Source organism: Carassius auratus, chromosome 18 (assembly GCF_003368295.1).
Source record: "Carassius auratus strain Wakin chromosome 18, ASM336829v1, whole genome shotgun sequence".
In the NCBI taxonomy this organism is placed as follows: Eukaryota; Metazoa; Chordata; class Actinopteri; order Cypriniformes; family Cyprinidae; genus Carassius; species Carassius auratus.
The window spans coordinates 19,937,811-19,959,135 of NC_039260.1; the positions used below are offsets into that span (position 1 = coordinate 19,937,811).

At 42.7% G+C, this 21,325-nt stretch overlaps 1 protein-coding gene across 2 annotated transcripts in view; it reads right to left on the reverse strand.

The window, feature by feature from the left end:
- Window positions 1–4,041: 4,041 nt before the first annotated feature.
- Window positions 4,042–21,325, reverse strand: part of LOC113118621 (lysyl oxidase homolog 1-like) — a 39,189-nt gene continuing 21,905 nt past the window's right edge. For both annotated transcript variants that reach the window (XM_026287929.1, XM_026287928.1), the window contains exons 2-7: window positions 15,735–15,843; window positions 15,303–15,440; window positions 13,697–13,853; window positions 13,496–13,591; window positions 7,603–7,718; window positions 4,042–7,257 (exon numbers count right to left, since the gene is read on the reverse strand). In XM_026287929.1, the coding sequence (XP_026143714.1) occupies window positions 7,251–7,257; window positions 7,603–7,718; window positions 13,496–13,591; window positions 13,697–13,853; window positions 15,303–15,440; window positions 15,735–15,778 (558 nt within the window). In that variant the 5' untranslated portion in view covers window positions 15,779–15,843 and the 3' untranslated portion in view covers window positions 4,042–7,250. The remainder of the gene's footprint in view (window positions 7,258–7,602; window positions 7,719–13,495; window positions 13,592–13,696; window positions 13,854–15,302; window positions 15,441–15,734; window positions 15,844–21,325) is intronic.

Consider the following 21,325-nt stretch of genomic DNA (forward strand, 5'->3'; position numbering starts at 1 on the left):
TGGTTTTGAGATCTCCACGGCAAGTGTGAGACAACAGCTGGCTCTTCCAGAATGCTGCATTACCCACCCCCCCCCCCCACCCCCAAATCAACAGCCGTTATCTGGGCCGGCCCAGTGGCCTGAACCTTATCAATGTTGTGATAAACTCTATCAGGGGGAACATGACAGGGTAAATGTGGTTTTAGGTTGTGATGGGGGTGCAGAGAGGTTGGATAAAGGAGCGAGAAGAGGAATAAAGTGAATTTGAAGGGGAACACAGAGGAAGTCAGTTCTCCAGCCCAGAGTCCAGTAAACAGAGCGGCTTTATGTCCTCCAGCTCAAGGGTGAGAGAGCTTCATCATTGGGTTGTACAAACACACACACACACACACACACACACACTGCAGACACACACACACCGTGTAGAATTACTATGTGATGATGTCTAATGTCCTCTGTCTCCTTTCTCTTTTATGGAATTCTCCTTCACTTTATGATCAACACGCTCTTGATCTTCACAATCAAAACACTGCTTTAAAATACACAAACATCTGAGGAGCTTCTTTCTTGTTTTGGGATATAATAAAGTGAATCTAAAGATTGTTGCTTTGCAAAGTCTGGGTCATGAACTGCTTAATTTGCACACTTTATATACAGAGGTCCAAAAATGTATGTGTACTCTTAACCCAGTCCTCAAAACTCAGCATTATATAAAATTGAAACCAAATGTTTAAATTTAAACCAAAACTTTTATTTTGGATGCGATTAATGTTATATATATATATATATATATATATATATATATATATATATATATATATATATATATATATATAAATATATACATCATCTAACATTTAATGTATGTTCTAATGTAACTTTCTACTTTTAAATCCTTTGCTCAGTTAAAGAATACTTGATGCACTTTTATTTATTTGGAAAGATCAAAAGAGTAGACTCTTATTTATGTGTGTATTGTTCAACTCCATAGGATTTAGAAAATAATTAGTAATATGTAATACAAAACCTTTTAGAGAGAATAAAATAATCAACACTGTTAAAAATGTAATTAGTAGCTAGTAATTACTTGTATAATATAACACTATGTATATAGCATATATATGTATCTACTGTATATATGTGCGCGTGTGTGTGCATGCGTGTGTGTTTGTGTGTGTGTGTGTGTGTGTGTGTGTGTGTGTGTGTGTGTGTGCATGGTGTGCAGTGTTGAAAGTCATTGAATAAAAGCATCTGGTAGATCCATGTTTTGAGGACAAAGACTCAGTTTGTCCTTCGTAATCTTGCGTTACATCAGCTGTTGTTTGCCTCTTGTTGTCTGCTTGTGTACAGCATTCATCACATCCCTGCAACAATTGCAAACAGATAATGCAATCCAAACTTTATTTAAACTTTTAAACAGTGCCCCTAGCTGCTTTTTTGACTTCTTCGTCTCTGCTTTTATTTAATGATGGGACTCATTGTTTCTGAATTATAATCATGCCTGTAAGCTACTAATGCACTGCAGTGTACTATTTCACAACATGATGTGCTTTTAAGCATCGTAGTTCTCTTGACCATCATTTCTTTATGTCTGGGTCTCAGCGATCCCAATGCTGTGAGATAGATAGATAGATAGATAGATAGATAGATAGATAGATAGATAGATAGATAGATAGATAGATAGATAGATTCAGTGTTGCATAGTTCAGACTGAACAGTCACCTGCTTTAACAGTTGAATTAAAACCCAAAGGCCTGCTGCAGGGTGAAGATCCCGTGAGATTTGGATCAGCTCTCTTGAGCCACCATGTATCAAAGTTGTCAATGTTTTAAACCCTTGTGCCACATCAGCATCTGTGGATTTAAAGCCTCATCAGGACTGAGAAGAACCTGTAAAATAAGCAAATCCAGAGCTTTTCCAAGTCATTCGTTCCAATTGTCTGAGAGTCTATAAACAAGTGTATTCCTGCCACAGTTTTGCCCTCTGTTAGCAGCACCTCTGTAATGAGAATTTATTCCCCTATTGCTCGCTTGTTGTCTCAGGAACGGCCCATTTGCGAGTAACTGAGAACTGAGGATGGAAAGCAGGCTGTGGAAAATCACCTTCACCGAGGACAGGAGCGATGGAAAAAGGGACTCCCGGTGTTTACTGCCATAAGCCAGATTGCCAACACAACTCATTTTCTTTCTTCTAAGACCTTCAAACCTAATGGCACACATAAATAGAGATGATGAGGAGTTCATTAGCTCAGGCGAACGATCTCGGTTTGCAACAGGCCGTCATTATTAAAGTAAACCAGCCGGTCGCTGAGACTGAAGTGAAACATCTTCATGCTTTTGTTTTCACCATAAGTGATAGTTTAATCATTTACCACGGTGCTCTCTCTCTCTCTTCAAGATAATATCCCACTGAGTCCAAGTTGTTATTCATTTGATTTAATGGCGGAGAACAGCAGTCTGCATGGAGATAAATCACAGCGACGTCCAGAACATTGCGTCATGATGTCGTGAGAGCAAAACAACCAAACCTGTGTTTGCTCACTACACAAGCATCTCAGGTCGACCGTCTGCTGTTATGTTTTCTACTTACTTTATCGTCACAAGTCATGCTCGAAGAATATTGAACAGCAGATCAAATGCTCCATTGGATTTGTACATAAACCATATGACCAAGTTTTCACATGGATCCACATAATCCATTCATACTTGGCCAAAAGCCAAAAATAAGTTCCAAGGAAGTTATGAAAACATGACGTCCAAATGTTCAGTTTCTTAATGTTTGTTTATTCCTTAAGGAAATAGTATGGGAATGTTATTCGTGAATGTTCCTTGGATGTTTTGAAACAAGTAGCCACATTTTAAAAACATTAACCGTAAACATACAACAAAATGTTCAATGAATGTTGCGTAAATAATGTTTTTGTGCTAACGTTTTAATATTATTAAAGACCAGATAACTCTTTACTGGATGTTACTGGAAGAACGTTGTTCATAACTTGGAGAAAACCTCAAAGCTAAAGTTTTGCGAACATTCCCACAAAAACATTTGAACTAAATTGAGAAAGGTGATGTAGCTTGAAACAATCTGATCAAAAAAAAAAAAAAAAAAAAACATCTAAATGCTTGAATACAACTATTTTTAAATTGGATTAAAAAATACCCTGAACACATGTGCAATACCATAAAGCATGTTGCATAGCCTATACATTATACTGGTGACTGAATATTTACTAAAATCATGTTAAAAAGCTCATCAAGGCAAAAATGCATGCTCTGGTCTCATTATTGCAGTGGCTCTCTTCGTTTCTGAATGTTATGACTTCTGAGTCATAACGAGCTTCATAACTCAAATAACTTAACTGAAGAACTGTTGCATGTTGTTGCGTCACTCGAGCATTTGACTTCATCATGTATTTTCCATTGTTTTCCATTCCTACAAAAAAAAAAAAAATACCATCCTGTTAGTCTAAACTAGTTTTCAGAGGCTCTGTCTGGTTTTCCAGACTGCATGGCCGAGCTGGTCTTCAAGCCTGAACAGGTGGTAAGGTTAAAAACCTTTCTAAAACCATCAAACTAGATCGATCTGGTAATCAGCTAATGCCATTAAGAACAGCCGGTTTATGCTGGTTTAAGCTGAAATGCCAGATTCTTATGATTCATATTCGCCCTTCTAATCTTCTGGTCTGGCATTTCTATTTTCTCCCTCTCTCTGTTCGCTGTCATCTTTGTTCTCTTCTCGTTGAGGGCTTGCAGACCCTCAGTGATGGAAATCAGCTCGTGCACGTGTTTACTCCGAAGCACACGTATTACTTGACACTCTCCTAGTTCTGTTTTTAATCTGATGTCATGTCAGTGGAATTTACTAATAGGTCTTACTTGGTCTTACACTTCTTATTTGGCATCATTTTCTCACTGAAAACACACAAGCATGTAGTCTTTAAACTGTACAGTTCCCACTCACTTTTTCACACCAGTGGTCTCTCAAAATGTTATCATTATTAAAAACTTTGTTTATGCTAAAGAAGCCATTCCTTGACTGATTTGAAAAACAAACAAACTAAAATACATGCACCCATTTATTTATTTATACATGCATGGATTCATTCATATTTATACACACAAGCTAGGGAATCAGCTGGTGACAAATACAATTCAAAAGGAAGAATAATGATTAAATTTTTTGCTGCTTAGCCAGCATCTCATAGTGTTCTTCACCTTAACAAAAACTCATTGTGTTCTGGTTCGTGTAGATTGTTATTTAAAAAAAGAAAAAAAAAATGGTGGATGTGATGTCATCTTTTTTTTTTTTTGCTCTGCTTTTAGGGTTACAGAGTTCTTATTACTGGCCTAATTCTCAATCAAAACATTGTTTTGGTACACTGGCATTCAGTACAGTACATGTTCTGTGCAAACGCAGACAGAAGATGGGAAACTTTCCCTAAAACTCTGCCACTTTAGCAGTTTTGATGAGTGTGTGGCACAATTGTATTTTCCAACGACTTCAATTGAATTTAGATGGTCTCTAGTCAAAAAATTAAACTACACTAGCACTAAAACAGCTGATATACACATCAGTCTTTATTTAAAGATCCAGTATGAACTCTAAGCACAGAAAAATAAAATCAATAACCACAACGATAACAAAAACTCAAAGAGATTGATTTGCACCTGTCCTGGACCACAAAAGCAGAAAACAACCAGACACACATTTACTGTCTACACTATAAACAATGTTATAATAATCATTTATTCAGAGTATAAAGAGATATGATAAGACAAACTCTGTTCTGCATTTGATCTGTATCATGATAATGGGAAAAGACTGTAACAAGTTTTCATAATAAAACTGCTCACCACAGAAAGGAATTCATTTAGCTTTGGTTGAAGCATGTGATGCATCATAACACACACTCCATTCACTCATATCCGACGACCCCCACAGAAAGCTGGTCTTGTATGCATTTAACTGAATTTAATAGATTATAGCATGTGTGTTGGATGTTTGTCATTTAGGGCTCTTCAAGCATAGCATCATAAGGAGCTCTTTTTCGCTGCATATGTTTAACTTTCTCTTTCCGAGGTAGGTACGGATAGAATTAAGATTGTCAGTAACATCAAGTTATGCAATGTTAGCTTTGCAACAGTAGTATCAACTAAGTTTGTGTTCGATTTAACAATCAAGGCATAAATCTCAATTTCAGATACAAAGAAATATGAATTCCTGGAGTGTAACACAGTAAGTACAGCATGTCCCTCCACACAGTACATGAGAACAGTGGATATGAATATGATATGATAAAATAAAGTATTTTCTTACCTAGACAACAGCATGCATCAGTGGGTTAACTGTATCATATATGAGACCTGTGGCAGCTGACCAGTGTTGGCAGTTAAAAAAACAATAGATATGTTCCAACATGGTCGTCCGTCCAAGTAAATCTCACAAAGGAAGGTTTACAAACTTAACACTCAAGGAATATTCCTGGCTTCAATACAAGTTCAATACACCAGCACTTGTGACATAATGTTTCTGCAGCTTAAATAATAGATCATGGCATTAGAATTCCCAGGGAATGCATGAAGTGACAAAATGCATACACTTGAATGCAATTAAATTTTTCTTTTCTTTTTTTTTTTGGGGGGGGGGGGATAAAACGTTCTGGTAAATGCATAAATGTAAATGTAGCTCATGTACTGTAGTTAGTAACATCAAGGTCATTGGTTCAACTCTCAGAGAATGCACTGACTGAAAAAAAGCATATCTTGATTGCAGTGTAATTCACTTTTCAAAAAAGGTTTGACAAATGCATAAATGTAATGTAGATCATGCAGTTAGCAACAGCAAGGTCATGGGTTCAGTTCACAGGGAACGTGTTGACTTTTAAAATGCATACATTAAATGCATTGTAAGTCATGCATAAAACCGTCTGCCAAATGCAAATGTAAATGGAGATCGATGAGTTCGATTCCCAGGGAATCCATGAACTGATAAAGTGCATACCTTCAATGCAATGCAAGTCTCTTTAGAGTACAATTGTCTGGCAAATGCATAATTAATGTTGCCCCCCCCCCCCCAAAAAAAAAAAAAAAACATTACTGTTTACAGCATAACCATTAACAGCATTAACATTTTTAAGCATTACCATTTTCGATCGCTTACATTGGAAACACTTTTAAATAGTACAACCACAAGTTGTTCATGATATGCATGATTTTTGTGCAGGAAATTTTTTTTTTTTTTTTCTGTTTAGTTACATACAATTTTACAATTTCACTGCCATGACGATGCTAAAATCAACTCAAATGATGCACAATTTACAATACTTTTAAATTTTTACAATAACTTTTAAAGGTTTCAAATCAAGTGTACTTACTTGTAAATGATTAGTGGTGGTACAGTAATCAATATTATGCCACAAATTCTGTTTGTTAATTCTTGTACTGAACCTGAAATATCCATTTAATCACAGAAAACCAAACTGATAGAGTGTCAGCTGCTTGTAGGGGGAACATCTCAAGTATGGCTTAAATTTAAGTAGTTTGCTTTATTGGATTATCAATGTACTGACATATAAGGCAATATTACAATTAAATGTAATGTAAATCTCAGCAGGTTAAGTAAAAGACTATAATAAACCTCCAAGGTAAAAACACCTTGATAAACTGCCTCCAGCTTTTGGATTCAAGGCATTTATTCAAAGTGCTTTAATCCCAAAGCTATTTTTTCCAGGTCCCTCATTCAAACTAAAACCACTTTTTACTTAATTGGTTTGCTGCAGGATGACTGAGAGGCAGGCCATTCTCTCATACAATTCTTTCGTTAAGTCTTGCACCTTCACCAAAGTGGCACAGACAAAAAGAGAGGCTTGGAAAAATAGGAGGATTGTTTCCAGTTGCTGATTGTCCTGATCTGAATGACAGAATTACAGTTCACCAGTGCCATACCTGATCTCACTTTGGATTCCAGTGAAGTAACCCACTTAAAATGGTGAAGGAATTAAACTTAATTGGGGGCAGCAAGTGTTTGTTTTTATGAAAAACCAGGGTTATTGGGGTGGCTGGAAGGAAAATAGACGTTGGTCTGTGGTGTGCTGTGAAGTATGGGATTCCTCAGGGTGTGTTTGTTTTTGCGTGAGGGTGACATTATGTGTGCTCATTCCTCCCAGCTTCACAAGAACATCACAAATATGGGAACTGAGACAAATGCATCAGGAATTCCATTCACATTGCAATGGACAGCGCTTCCATGGGGATTCATCTGGATCTGACAGATCATGACCTATAGGAGCAGAAGAAACATTTCAAGTCATTTGCTCTGTTGAGTTTCATAGATGTGGAAAATTAAAGGTTCTATATTGACATTGATGGTTCCATGAAGAACCTTTCCCATTAATAAAAACTTACCTTTGACCAAAATTAATTTAAAGTGTAAAAAGGTTCTTTAGATATTAAAGCACTACGAAAAACATGGTCCTTTTAAGAGCTGATCATCAAGACATTCTTCTATGGCACTGCAGTGAAAACTCCTTTTTGAAACTTTACTTTAAAGCATGCAGATGAATATATGCCATACATTATGGAGCTACTGATCCATTACCACACTCAAAAAGTGATTTGTACTTACTGGGAGATTTTGCAGTTTGTTGTCCTGACAAAGCGGCCCGTATAGTGGATATTGCACCTGACTACGTTGTTTGTGTAGTCTGACTCATGCACCAAGTACTTGGGGTTAACTTGGAGCTGGAATTTAAACAGAATTTAGACCTTCAGTGCTGTGAAAAAGTAAGTGCACACCACAATATATATTATGCTCACATTATTACATATTTTGGGCATGCAGTGCCTACATAAATATATACATTAGATGCATACAGTACAGACCAAAAGTTTGGGAACATTACAATTTTTAATGTCTTATTGACTCCCCTGAGTACCCTGTTATCCTGGGTCACCCTTGGCTGTGCAGACATAATCCCCATATCGACTGGCCCACTGGCACTATCCTAAGCTGGGGTTCTACTTGTCAACTCTCATGCCAACTTCAGAGTTCCCCAGCCCCTTGTCCTGAGTTTCAAGAGTCTATCGACCTGTCTCGAGTCCCCGGAGTTTATCATGAGTTTAAGGCAGTGTTCAGCAAGTCCCGGGCCACCTCCTTACCACCTCACCGTGCTTACGACTGTGCTATTGAATTACTCCCTGGCTCTTGCCCTCCCAGGGGTCGGATTTTCTCTTTGTCTCCCCCAGAGCGCTCAGCTATGGATCTCTACATTAAGGAGTCCTTGGTAGCCGGTATCATCCGTGCCTTGTATTGATTACCGGGGCCTCAACAAGATCACAGTTCGAAATCGATACCCCCTACCTCTCATGGCCACAGCCTTTGAACTGCTTCAAGGAGCCTCTATTTTCACTAAACTAGATCTCCGAAATGCTTACCATCTTGTGCGGATCCGGCAGGGAGATGAATGGAAGACTGCCTTCAACACCCCCACAGGCCACTATGAGTATCTCGTAATGCCGTTCGGACTCACCAATGCCCCCGCAGTATTCCAAGCACTAATTAATGATGTCCTCCGGGACCTTCTTAATCAATTCGTCTTTGTATAATTTGACGATATTCTCATTTTCTCAAAGTCACTGGAGGAGCATGAGGGGCATGTTAGCAGGGTTCTCCAGAGACTCCTTGACAATCACCTCTACGTAAAGCCAGAGAAGTGTGAATTTCATGTTACCCAGGCTCAGTTTCTTGGATTCATTGTCACCCTTGGCCACCTGGAGATGGACCCTAAGAAAGTAGAGGCAATCCACAACTGGCCTATACCTACTAATGTCAAGGAGGTACAATGTTTCATTGGCTTCGCAAACTTCTATAGAAAGTTAATTAAGAATTTCAGCTCTGTTGTGGCCACTTTGACAACACTTACCAAGGGAGGAGGAACCAAGGGTCAGTGGGGTCCGGAGGCAGGGGGGGGCCTTCGAAGATCTCAAGCGCCGCTTCACTTCCGCTCCTATTCTTCTGATCCCTGACCCAGACAGACCTTTTGTGGTGGACGTGGATGCCTCAGAGTTGGGGGTTGGGGCTATCCTGTCGCAGAGAGGTGAAGATGGAAAATTACACCCTTGCGCCTTCATGACTCGTCGCCTGTCGGATGCCGAGCGCAACTACCACATGGGGGATCGTGAGTTGATTGGAGTAAAACTGGCCTTGGAGGAGTGGCGCCACTGGCTCGAGGGGGCCCAGCACCCTTTGCAGGTTCTCACGGACCACAAAAACCTGGAGTATCTCCAGCAGGCTAAGCGGTTGAATCCTTCGGCAAGCTAGATGGTCACTGTTTTTAAGTCGATTCCAGTTTCTCCTATCTTACAGACCTGGCACCAAGAACGTCAAGCCAGATGCCCTGTCTCAAGCCTACTCTCCTGAGACACAAGAGAGGCCTTTGATACCAATAATTCTGAGGTCTAGTATCGTCGCGCCCCTTCAGTGGGAACTGGAAAGAGTGGTGCGAGAGGCCCTTGCCCATGAGCCTGATCCAGGTGGTGGTCCCCCTGGACGCCTGTTCGTTCCTCAAGCTGCCCGATCCGAGCTGTCTTGAGTCTCCCTTGACTTGCCATCCAGTAAGTGCCCACACCCTTGACTTTCTCCAGCGCCGGTTTCGGTGGCCATCCATCAAGAAGGATGTTAAAGTCTGTGTGGAGGCCTGCCCTGTATGCAACCAAGGAAAGTCTGCACATCAGCGACCTCAGGGACTGCTCCGTCCCTTACCTATTCCCTGCAGGCCATGGTCACATCTCTCTCTGGACTTTGTTAAAGGCCTTCCGCCATCCAAGGGCAATACCCGTTCTCGTCCCGGTTCTGGGGAGCCTTCTGCAGGCTGATTGGGGCCACGGCCAGCCTATCGTCTGGGTTCCATCCGGAGTCTAATGGCCAGACAGAACGTATTAATCAGGACCTGGAGACCACCCTACGGTGTATGGCGGCTAACAATCCCACGTCTTGGGCCACCTGTATTATTTGGGCCGAATATGCCCACAACACCCTCCAGTCCTCGGCCACTGTACTATCCCCCTTTGAATGCCAGTTTGGATATACCCCTCCATTATTCCCAGAGGAAGAGGTGCAAGTTGGTGTTCCCTCGGCCCAAGGCTTTGTCCAACGTTGTCGGCTTATGTGGAGGAAGGCCAGATGTACCATCCTTCGGACTTCCCAGATAAACCAAGTTCAGGCTAATCGTCGCCGTCGGACAGCCCCCAACTTTCGAGCTGGTCAAAGAGTTTGGCTATCTACAAAGCACCTGCCCCTCCGGGTCGAATCCAAGAAACTCTCCCAGAAATACATTGGCCCTTTTCGCATAGCAAGGAATCATTTATTAAGATAATTTATTTCTCCCTCGTTCCCTTAGAATTAACTCCACATTTCATGTCTCGTTACTAAATCCTGTCTTGTCTTCTCCATTTGCTCCCCCGCACAGGCCCCCCTCGACCTCCCAGGATCATAAATGGCCAGCCAGCCTACACAGTGTGCCGGAAACTGGACTCCCGGAGGGTCCAGAACTCACTACAATATCTGGTGGACTGGGAGGGCTAATGGCCAGAGGAGCTCTCCTGGGTTCCAGCCAAAGACATCCTTGACCCAAGTTTGACACGGGAGTTTCACACCCGGAGGCCGGGGTGTTCTGGAAGGAACGTCAGAAGCCGTTCCTAGAGGGGGGGTCCTGTCAGCATTTGACCTCCTGTAGTTTGTCTCCGTGCCTCTAGAGGTCCCCTGTGTTCCCTTCTGTCTTAGTTCTTCTTTGTCTACTCTTGTTAGGGTTATCCAGGTCACCTGTGCCTTGTTTCTCTTAGAGTATTTTAGCTGAGTCTTTCCCTTTATTTGACACTTGGTTTTTGAGTCCAGGCTACGTGCTACCAGCTCTGAATTTACAAGTCCTTCCAAGTCTTTCCATGCTACCTCAAGTAAGGTGTTCCTAGTTATTTGATTGTTCACATGCTCTAGTTTTGTTTTCTCGTGGAGTTTTTATTTTCCCTTGTGGTTTTGTTTTCCCATTATCTCTCTTGTTATTAATTCCTCTGTCTGAGAAGAAATTTTGTTGGATTTTTTGGCTTGCAAAGTGTTTTTTTTTTTTTTTTTTTTTTTTCTTTTTTTTTTATTTAATAAACCAATATTGCGTGGAGTCCTCCCTTGAGTATTTCAATTGGGTCCAACACCTCAGCCTCTGTGGCCTAGTGGCAGATCTCTCAACCGCCACACCAGAGACCCGAGTTCTAGCCCGGCTCGCGGCATATATATATATATATATATATATATATATATATATGTATATTCCTGGGATGCTCCAGCCTTCAGTGTGACATGTAACATCCAGTCTGTCACATGATCATTTAGAAATTATTCTGATTTATTATGAGTATTGGAAACAGTCAATTTTAAATTGTAATAATATATCACAATATAAAAAATTTTTTCTGTATTTTTGATCAAATAAATGCAGGCTTGATGAGCAGAAGAAACTTCTTTCAAAAACATAAAAAATAATAATGTTTCAAAACTTTTGTTCTGTACTGTACATACACACACACATACATTATATATATATATATATATATATATATATATATATATATATATATATATATATATATTAGGGGTGTAACAATACGCATATTCGTATTGAACCTTTCGGTACAAGGCTTTCGGTTCGGTACGCGGTACGCATTATGCACCGAATGGTTCGTTAGACTAATTAATTATATTTGAAAAAAAAAAAAAGTGAAATATATTGATATGCGTTCAACAAGGTAGCCCAATAACCCAAACGACGTAACAGGCAACGCCCCTGACACTCCCGAAGAAGAAAAAAATACCAACTATGTTTATGTTAGGCTACTTAGTCAGGCGCTCGCTCATTCACTCAGTACGCGCTGAAGGCTCATTGCAAATGGCCAATGCGTTTAACAGACCAGAAATAGAAGATCCTCCAATAACCAACAGGTCTGGTGTTTGGGTGCACTTTGGATTCCCTGTAAGCTATAATGGTGATGGCAAGAGAGTGGTGGATAAAAAAAACAACGGTATGTCACATCTGCTACATGACAATAGGGTACACCAGCGGGAATACACAAAAAAGAAAAAAAAAAAAGAAAAAGAAAAAACAACAACAGCGGGAATACTTGACACATGTCAACTCATTTACGCCGACATCACCTTAGTGTGTCAGTATCTGGGAAAAGACGATAAAAAAGGAGAAACATACACGCAACAAACTATCCCGCAACATTTAGACAGACATTTCCAACTGACTCAAACAGGGCAAAAGACATCACCGCGGCGATTGGTAGGCTACATTTACATTACATTTACATTATAGCCACGGATATTAGACCTTACTATTTACCATTCATTCTATCATCACCATTATAGCTTACAGGGAATCCAAAGTGCACCCAAACACCATACCTCTTGGTTATTGGAGGATCTTCTATTTCTGGTCTGTTAAATGCATTAGGCATTTTTCAACGAGCCTTCAGCGCGTGCTGAGTGAGACAGAACACGTGGAAAATGCTAGGCGCGTCTTTCTCCTTCTTTCCAAAGCGCTCGGGCAGAAGCGCCCCTGAGGCATCTGCCTTTGCTAAGCAACAATGACGTGCTCTCTCCATGAAGAGGTGGAAATTTCAGCAAAGGAAAAATAGATTTGCAGCTCTAAAAATCGCTTGCAGTAGGCTAGCTCTGCTAATAAATTTATTTCAAAATTGCAATCCATATACAACTATGATCAGCTGTTCCTTCATCTTGGCTGAGCTTTCAACGTTGTTACGGGAAAGGATGAAGCTGATTGGTTAGTTCTTGTCACATGACCCACAGTGCGCTTGTGGCATTCTGAAAAGTTGAGATGTTTTTACATTTTGCTTTATCTAAAACGTACCGAACCGTACCGAACCGAACTGTGACATCAGTGTATCATATCGAATCGAACCGTGAATTTTGTGAACCGTTACACCCCTAATATATGTATATATATATATATATATATATATATATATATATATATATAGAGAGAGAGAGAGAGAGAGAGAGAGAGTGCAATGAAAAGTTGACTTTGAAATCTTTTCCTCAGCAAAAATATATGCAGAACTGCACCTGTCATCTGTGGAAAAAGTACATAGCCCCTACATTTAGTAGCTCATTTCTGTCTGTCAGTCTCCAGCCTTGACTAAGACACATTTTTGGCAATTCTTGCAGACTGTTTGCTGTTCAATCTTCTATTGCTATGAAAGGATATTAAATCTTAGCCTCAGAGTAGAAGGTAATGGCAACCTCTTGCTGTGTACTTCATCTATTGTGTTGTAGTTTTGCTGAACATCTTAAAGTGAGCGGCTGGGATCTGCCTGAAGAGACATGTCTGTATCTGTCTTATTTATGAGCACTGATAACAAACAGAAGAGTTGGATGACATGCGTGAAATGCATTCGGTGTGAAATAGGAGAATGAGTGTAATTGTTTAGTTTATCTTTGAGAACGTTACCTTGAGTATATAGTTTCCTGGCTGAACATCAGTGATGTCAATCCATTGGCAATCAATATCTGCATTGTATGTATCATAGCAACCTGGACTGAGACCCTGCAATATTAAAACAAATCAAAACATTAGAATAATCAAAAAACAGTGCCATACTAATAATTTTATTTTTAACAAAAAATAAACAAATGTGTCTCAGAAGTGCACCTGGGTGTGTGAAGTACAGGCGTATCGTTTGAGATGGCCGAAGTCGCAGGTCGTGTCCTCCAGACAGAAGCTGGCCTTGTGTCCCTCTGCCACCTTCCGGCCGCTGCTGACCTCTAAAAGATCGTAGTGACTGAACTCATCCATACTGTGGTAATGTCTGATCAGAGATAGAGAGAGAAGAGACGATACTGATATGAAAAAAGGACCATGGCAATACCACCTAGTGTTATTTTATTTTATTAAAGCTGCAGTCCATAAGGTTTTGCCTCTTTGTCGGCATCTCTGTTTGAAACCTGCAATTGCAGTTATTTGTTGAATTATCTTCCTTGTGTGGGTCGTGCACCGGCAGGAATCTAATGCTTTGAGGTGAATGTGTGGATACTGTACTCAGGAATCACAGATTCTCGCCTACGTTTTGGAATATATGATCCAAATAAGAGTTTTCACTGGAGATTTTCACCTGTACAATTAAGTAACAAGTCTGCCACTTTTGTTCTGAGTCTTGGTGCTGGCAGGAGTTGTAGGTTTAGGTGAATGAACAGTGAATGAACAGTGCTCTCTTCCTCCCTCAGTACTCATGACTGAAGTGCCCTTGAGCAAGGCACTGAACCCCCAGTTGCTCCCTGTGCACTGGATCTATATCTGCCCACTGCAGGTGAGTCAGAAGTCTGACTCTATGTGTCACGCCGCTGTTTCTTGCAGTCTGTATGGCAAAAGTGTTTTCTCGGAAAGCTGTGGTAATACCTGAAGGACTGCGGCAGGGAAAACAGGTACTTTCCTCTGACAGAGTTCAGAGTTTCCACGGGGATACTATATTTCCCATAACATGCCAAACATATTAAATCTTATTTGATGAGGGGATGACAGACATTTCAGGGGCCGGTTGCCAAATCCCTGAGCAAACTACATTTGAATGAAAAATCACACACACACACACACACACACACAAACACACACGCACGCACACACACACACACACACACACACACACAAACACACGCACACACACACATACACACACACAAACACAAACACACACACACATTCTCACACCACTCACAAAAATATGGCCTACTACTCACTCAGGCAACTCTCACTTAGTACATGTGCAACTGACTTATAATACCAATATTTATGATATATATAATATTTAATAATATATATAATAATATATATAATATTTATTTATTACCGAGTACAAATAAATGTGAGTTATAGAGAAGTATTTAAACAATCACAAACTGAGAAGAAAACACCTGTTGTCATATATATATATATGAATCTGTGATGGACTTTCTGCAAGAGAACGCCCTCTGGCTTCGAGTATGAATGAGTCATGCACTGCATGAGTGTTTAGTGCTTTATAGTGTTCACATTAGCTCATAATTGTGAATAAAACGTCAGGACATGCATGGACTATACTGTCTCTTAAACTTCAAATGTAGATTTATTTACACTGGCCCTAGAAAAGCTGTGTGTGAACACACCTGCCTGTCAAAAGTAAGTAAGGGGGACTAATTTGCATTTTATTAAAAGTTCTCCACGTACCCTGCATATTCTATGCCCATGAGGTCTCCACATATACAGATGTAAAAGAGAGACTCACTGGTGACAGCTGTGCCACTCCCAGGTGTGACGAGGCCGGTTGGGCATGAAATCAGCTGTCCCTTGGTTCTTCACTCTCTGAGGGAAGCGCAGAAGAACCCTGAGACTGTAGTCTGTGGTTTCATCACTATAGGCGGAGCTGAGGAAAAAATAAATAAATAAATAAACCTTCATGAGGGACTGCAGCACTGAGTAATAAAACATGTTGTATATATGAGATGAGCTCATAACAGCAGGCTGGATTTATATGATGTGACACCACCCATACTTCTGCATCAGACATCATCTAACACTCTTTTTGTTAGTTGTTTGAAGTATTATTGTATGGTGTGGTGTAAACAGATGTAAACGAGTGTGGGAGGGTTATTGTGTAAATACTGCCTGACCAGCTTTGTTTTGCCTTTTCATAAATAGAAGAATTGAGGATTCTCACCTGGCCAAACACTTCTCCTCTGCAGCACAGCGTAAAGAGTACATATGGGCTCTTTGAATGTATGTGGAAGCTTGGACATAATTCGGGTCAGGAACCAGGTCAGGCAAACCTAAAAGCAGGAGACATCATCAGGATTACAGTATAGAACCAGCTGCTGAAGCACATTTCCTGAAATTACACTGAAGGGGAAAAAATTCTTAACTGGTCTTAGTAGGTCAGGTCTAGGTCTAGGCTGGTCTAGGCTGGTGTTCATAACTGGTCAAGCTGATTTTCAGCTGGTTTGTAGAATTAAATGCACCCAAAATCCCTGAAATCCACATTATAAGTATCTTAATAACTTTAAAACCACCACCTGTTCACCTAAAAAGTATCTAAAACCAACAAATAGACCAACCTGACCACCCACAAATTGTACAAAACCACTCAAATAACCACCAAACTGACTAGTCTATCCAAAAAAAAAAAAAAAAAAATAGTGTTAAAAACTGTATGACCACCAAACCCACAGGTCTGACCACCCCTGTGTGCAAAATTTATGTCTGATCACCTAAAAAATGTCCAAAACCACTTGAAAACCACCAAAACAACTGATCTGAAGAACAAAATTGAGTCCAAAACTCTAAAACCACCAAACCGACAAGATTGACAAGATGAAGTGTCTCCAAATGCCTGGCCCTCTGAAAAGTATCCAAAACCACTTTAAAACCACCAAACTGACCAGTCTGATCATGATGAATGTGCGTGGTTCAGCGAGGTCTGCGACGGGAGAGAGAGCTGAGGACTCGTGGGAGAAAGCAGCAGACGTGCGGGAGAGACCGTAAACCAGAATAGTGTTCAGTGAATGTGATTGATGCGCATGTGGCGCGAGTTTTGTTTTCTTTTTGAGCTAATGAATATTCCCACGAGCCTCAGAACGCCGACCCCGTTCTCCTTCCTTCTCAGTTGATCTTGAGCCTAATATCACTACACTGGTGCCAAAACCCGGGAGGGAAGGAGAATCACACCGCCATGCAGACTCCGCCAGGAACACTGGGATCGACGTTTGTGGAGATCATCACGTCGCTTGCGGGCCTGCACCAAGAACACCACCAGGCCCTGCTGGACTTGTGGGCCGACCACGATCGCCGTTTCCAGGCGATGATGCAGGCCCAGCAGGAGGACCGCGAGCTGTTCCGAACCTCCTAGTTTATGCCGAACTAAAAAAAGCTATTCTCCAAAGGGTCGGCCTCAGCCTCGAGCAGCATCATCAGCGCTTCCGGTCGCTGGACCTGGCCGAAGCGGGCAGGCCCTTTGTCCTGGCCCAGCAGCTCTGGGACTCATGCCGCAAATGGCTGTTGGTCGGAGGAAGCGACGCAGAGAGTATCATCAACACGGTGGTACTGGATCAGTTCTTCTCCCGTATCCCGAAAAAGACTGCTCAGTGGGTTCAGTGCCACCGGCCGGTGTCGCTGGATCTGGCCATCCAACTGGGTCGAACCCCTTCCAGCTATCTCTCTCTCTTCCCCTACCTCTCTCTCTTCCCCCACCCCAAAATCTGTTCCTTCTACTAGGACCCGAGTCGGGGGGCCACCGAGGGCCACGCCGCGTTGTAGGACAGGGACGGAGCTGGTGGCCGGGTAGAGGGGCCCTGCCCAGGGGAGTGAGGCCGCCGCGCTGGGATCACCTGACCCACTTCCGGCCACTAGGGCAGTGGGGAGGCCTGGGCCAGCCTGCTGGCGTTGCGGGGATCCAGGTCATTTTGTGGATAGATGCCCGGTCATGGAGGTGGGGACGTTGGTCCGGATCCCGGACGACCCGCAGGCTGCCCCCAATCAAGCCGGGTTGTACCAAATACCCGTGAGTATTAAGGGGGGTATTTATCGGGCTTTGGTGGATTCAGGTTGTAACCAGACCTCCAACCATCAAAGCCTGATACAATCTGGGGCATTGGATATGGGCCGCATGGTTAAAGTGAGGTGTGTGCACGGGGATATAGTGGAATACCCCGTAAAAGCCATAGCTATTAAATTTAGGGACCAAAAGCATTATGTGGAGGTGGCAGTTAGTCCGCTCCTCCGGCACCCGCTAATTTTGGGAACCAATTGGCCAGGCTTCGAAAAATTATTGGGGTGTTTAACCGTGGGTGCCTCTGGGAATTAGAGTCGGCAGGACAGGGGAGCGAGCGCTCAGGTGGGAGAATCTGTGCCCAGGACCCAGCGGGACGGCTCCAGGGGAACTGAGCGGCTTGGCGAGGCTGAACCTTGCCAGTTGTGATGATTTTCCCCTGGAACAGTCCCAGGATGAAACCCTCAAACATGCGTTTGAACAGGTCCGGACCATTGATGGACAGGTCCTCCATCCAGACCGCGCTCTCCTATCCGTATTTTGCCATTATTAAAGACCGGTTGTATCGCGTGACCCACGACACGCAAACAAAGGAGGATACAACCCAATTGTTAGTACCTCGGAGCCGTCGGGAAATGCTATTCCAGACGGCACATTGCAATCCTATGGCAGGGCATTTGGAAATGACAGCGACACTAAATCGCCTAGTGACCCGTTTTTTTTGGCCGGGCATTCACGAGAACGTGCACAGATGGTGCGCGTCTTGTCGTGAATGTCAGTTGGTAAACCCACCGGCCACCCCAAAAGCGCCATTGCGCCCTCTTCCTCTAGTGCAGATCCCCTTCGAACTAATTGGCATGGATCTCATCGGGCCATTAGAGCGATCGGCACGCAGACATCAGTTTGCGCTAGTCATAGTCGATTACGCAACCCGATATCCCGAGGCAGTGGTTCTCTGCAACATCTCAGCAGAGAGTGTGGCGGACGCCCTGTTTCGTTTAATCTCCCACGTGGGAATCCCAAAAGAGATTCTCACGGACCAAGGCACTGCATTTATGTCACGCACATTATGCGAATTGTATGAATTATTGGTCATACGGTGCGTACCAGCGTCTATCACCCGCAAACGGATGGACTGGTCGAACGCTTTAACCGCACTTTGAAAACGATGATTCGTAAATTCGTACAAGAGGACGCGAAAAATTGGGACAGATGGCTGGAACCCCTCTTTTTCGCTGTGCGCGAGGTCCCTCAAGCCTCTACAGGGTTTTCCCCCTTCGAGCTTCTTTACGGACGACAACCCCGGGGGGTCTTGGACGTCCTGAAAGAAACTTGGGAGGACGGACGTTCGGACAGTAAAAACAAAATTCAATATGTCTTGGACCTGAGAGCAAAACTCCATACACTGGGGCGGCCAACCCGAAGAAGTGCGCAGTTGGGCGGGTGGAGGTAAGGTATCTGGGCTTCCACTTGGGTCACGGGCAGGTGCGTCCCCAAATTGACAAGACAGTAGAGATTGCAGCCTGCCCCAGGCCCAAGTCCAAAAAGGAGGTGAGGCAGTTCCTGGGGCTGGCGGGATATTACAGGAGGTTTATCCCTGACTATTCGGACCTCACCAGCCCGCTGACTGACCTAACTAAAAAGGGGGTAGCAGATACGGTCCAGTGGACGGAGCTGTGCCAACAGGCCTTGACCCGGGTTAAGGCTGCCCTGTGTGGCGGACCACTCCTGCACTCTCCTAACTTTTCTCTCCCCTTTTTGTTGCAGACTGGCGTGTCGGACAGGGGGCTGGGTGCAGTCCTATCCCAGGAGGTGGAGGGGGTGGACCGGGCGGTTCTGTACATTAGTCGGAAGCTCTCAAAGAGATAGACTAAGTACAGCACCATAGAAAAGGAGTGTTTGGCCATCAGGTGGGGGGTTCTCACCCTTCGCTATTACCTCCTGGGGCGGGAGTTCACACTCTGCTCGGACCACGCGCCCCTCCAGTGGCTCCACCGCATTAAGGATAACAACGCGCGAATCACTCGTTGGTATCTGTCTCTGCAGCCGTTTAAGTTAGAGGTGATTCACAGGCCGGGGGCGCAGATGGCTGTGGCCGACTTCCTCTCCAGGAATGGGGGGTGGGGGGTGGGGGGGGGGGCTGCAGGCCTGATGGCTTCCCGGCCTGAGTCGGGCGGTGGGGGTATGTGGCGGCGGATGCATGGTTCAGCGAGGTCTGCGACTGGAGAGAGAGCTGAGGACTCGTGGGAGAAAGCAGAAGACGTGCGGGAGAGACCGTAAACCAGAATGGTGTTCAGTGAACGTGATTGATGCGCATGTGGCGCGAGTTTTGTTTTCTTTTTGAGCTAATAAATATTCCCACGAGCCTCAGAACGCAGACTCCATTCTCCTTCCTTCTCAGTTGATCTTGAGCCTAATATCACTACAATGAACAAGTCCAAAGCTACTCTAAAATTGACCACCAAATGTCCAAATTCCATTAAAACAAGCAAACAGACCATCTTTGGAGATAAACTTTGACCATAAAAACGAGCAGGATAATAACAATATCATAACACACTGTCCTGGGGACAAATGTTTGTCTTTAATGTTCTGAGCTGTTCTGATGTTGCATACTTTTAAATGTAAAAAAAGCTAAATACTTGAAAAATGTCTGTAACCAAGTAAGTATGCCTTTGAAAAAATACACAAGAGATGAAGAGGGTTTTGAGGATATAATGCTGAAGCCTCACAGTATAATGCATCAAACACTGTTTCTCATCTGGTTTCAAGGTCATGCAAAAATAAGAAAAAAAGAACAAAGTGTTGCACCTAGAGAGGGAGAGAGGGAGAGAGCGAGAGAGCGAGATAGAGAGTACAAAAGATGAGGGAGAAGTGACAGTGAAACAAAAATGAGATCACTTCCCTGCTGGATATGCTGGATACGGGCATGTGACCAAGTTTGTTGAAAAACAGAGCTAGTGGTAATAGCTATTGTTCATAAAACTCTTTCCAGGGCCAGTACAGAAACTACATACTTATCACCTTTATTTACACTTAAAATGCAAGCTCACTTTCTGTCTAAATAATCTTATGAAAATAATAACAGTGCAGTCAAAGTCCGTAGGTGTACATTAACATTTCTTCAAAGGGATGGCGACAGCATATTTGCTTTCATGCTTTGCATGTCATGGATTTCAAAGAAAAGAATCCTGTTGAGAAGATCTGTACCAATGGACTCCAGCGTATGATACTGGAGTCCCACTAGCCCTCTTAAATACCTTAACCAGCAAGACTTTGATGGTCATCCAGCAGCATTTTATTATAAACATTTTTTGCATACAGCCATACCAGCAATAACAAACAAAAACCAGTTTGGAGTAGCATCAAAATTCAGCTGTTTCCAGCAAGCAACAATCTGGAGTGCAGATCTTATCTCTGCTGGAGGCATGTTTAGAGTAGGGAACAACTTTCATTCTATAAAACATAATGCCCTTGGCCAGTCTCCTTATTTCAGACTCGTTAGTGCCACCCTCCACTGGAATCTGTGAATGCTTTGCAATCTTCATCTCTGTGTGCACATCTGATTTGCCAGCTTGGTCTGAAACAGACTTCAGAAAAGGCCTCAGGAAACTTCCTTGGTCAGCTTTTGTAAACAGTGTAAAGAGAGTGTGAAAGACTGTGGTCATCAAGCAAAAGTTTCTTCACACAGTCTGCACTTTTCACAAAATTCTGTTGGATGCCCGCGATACTAAAAAAGTAGTTGACTTAATTTCCTTATAAGGTCT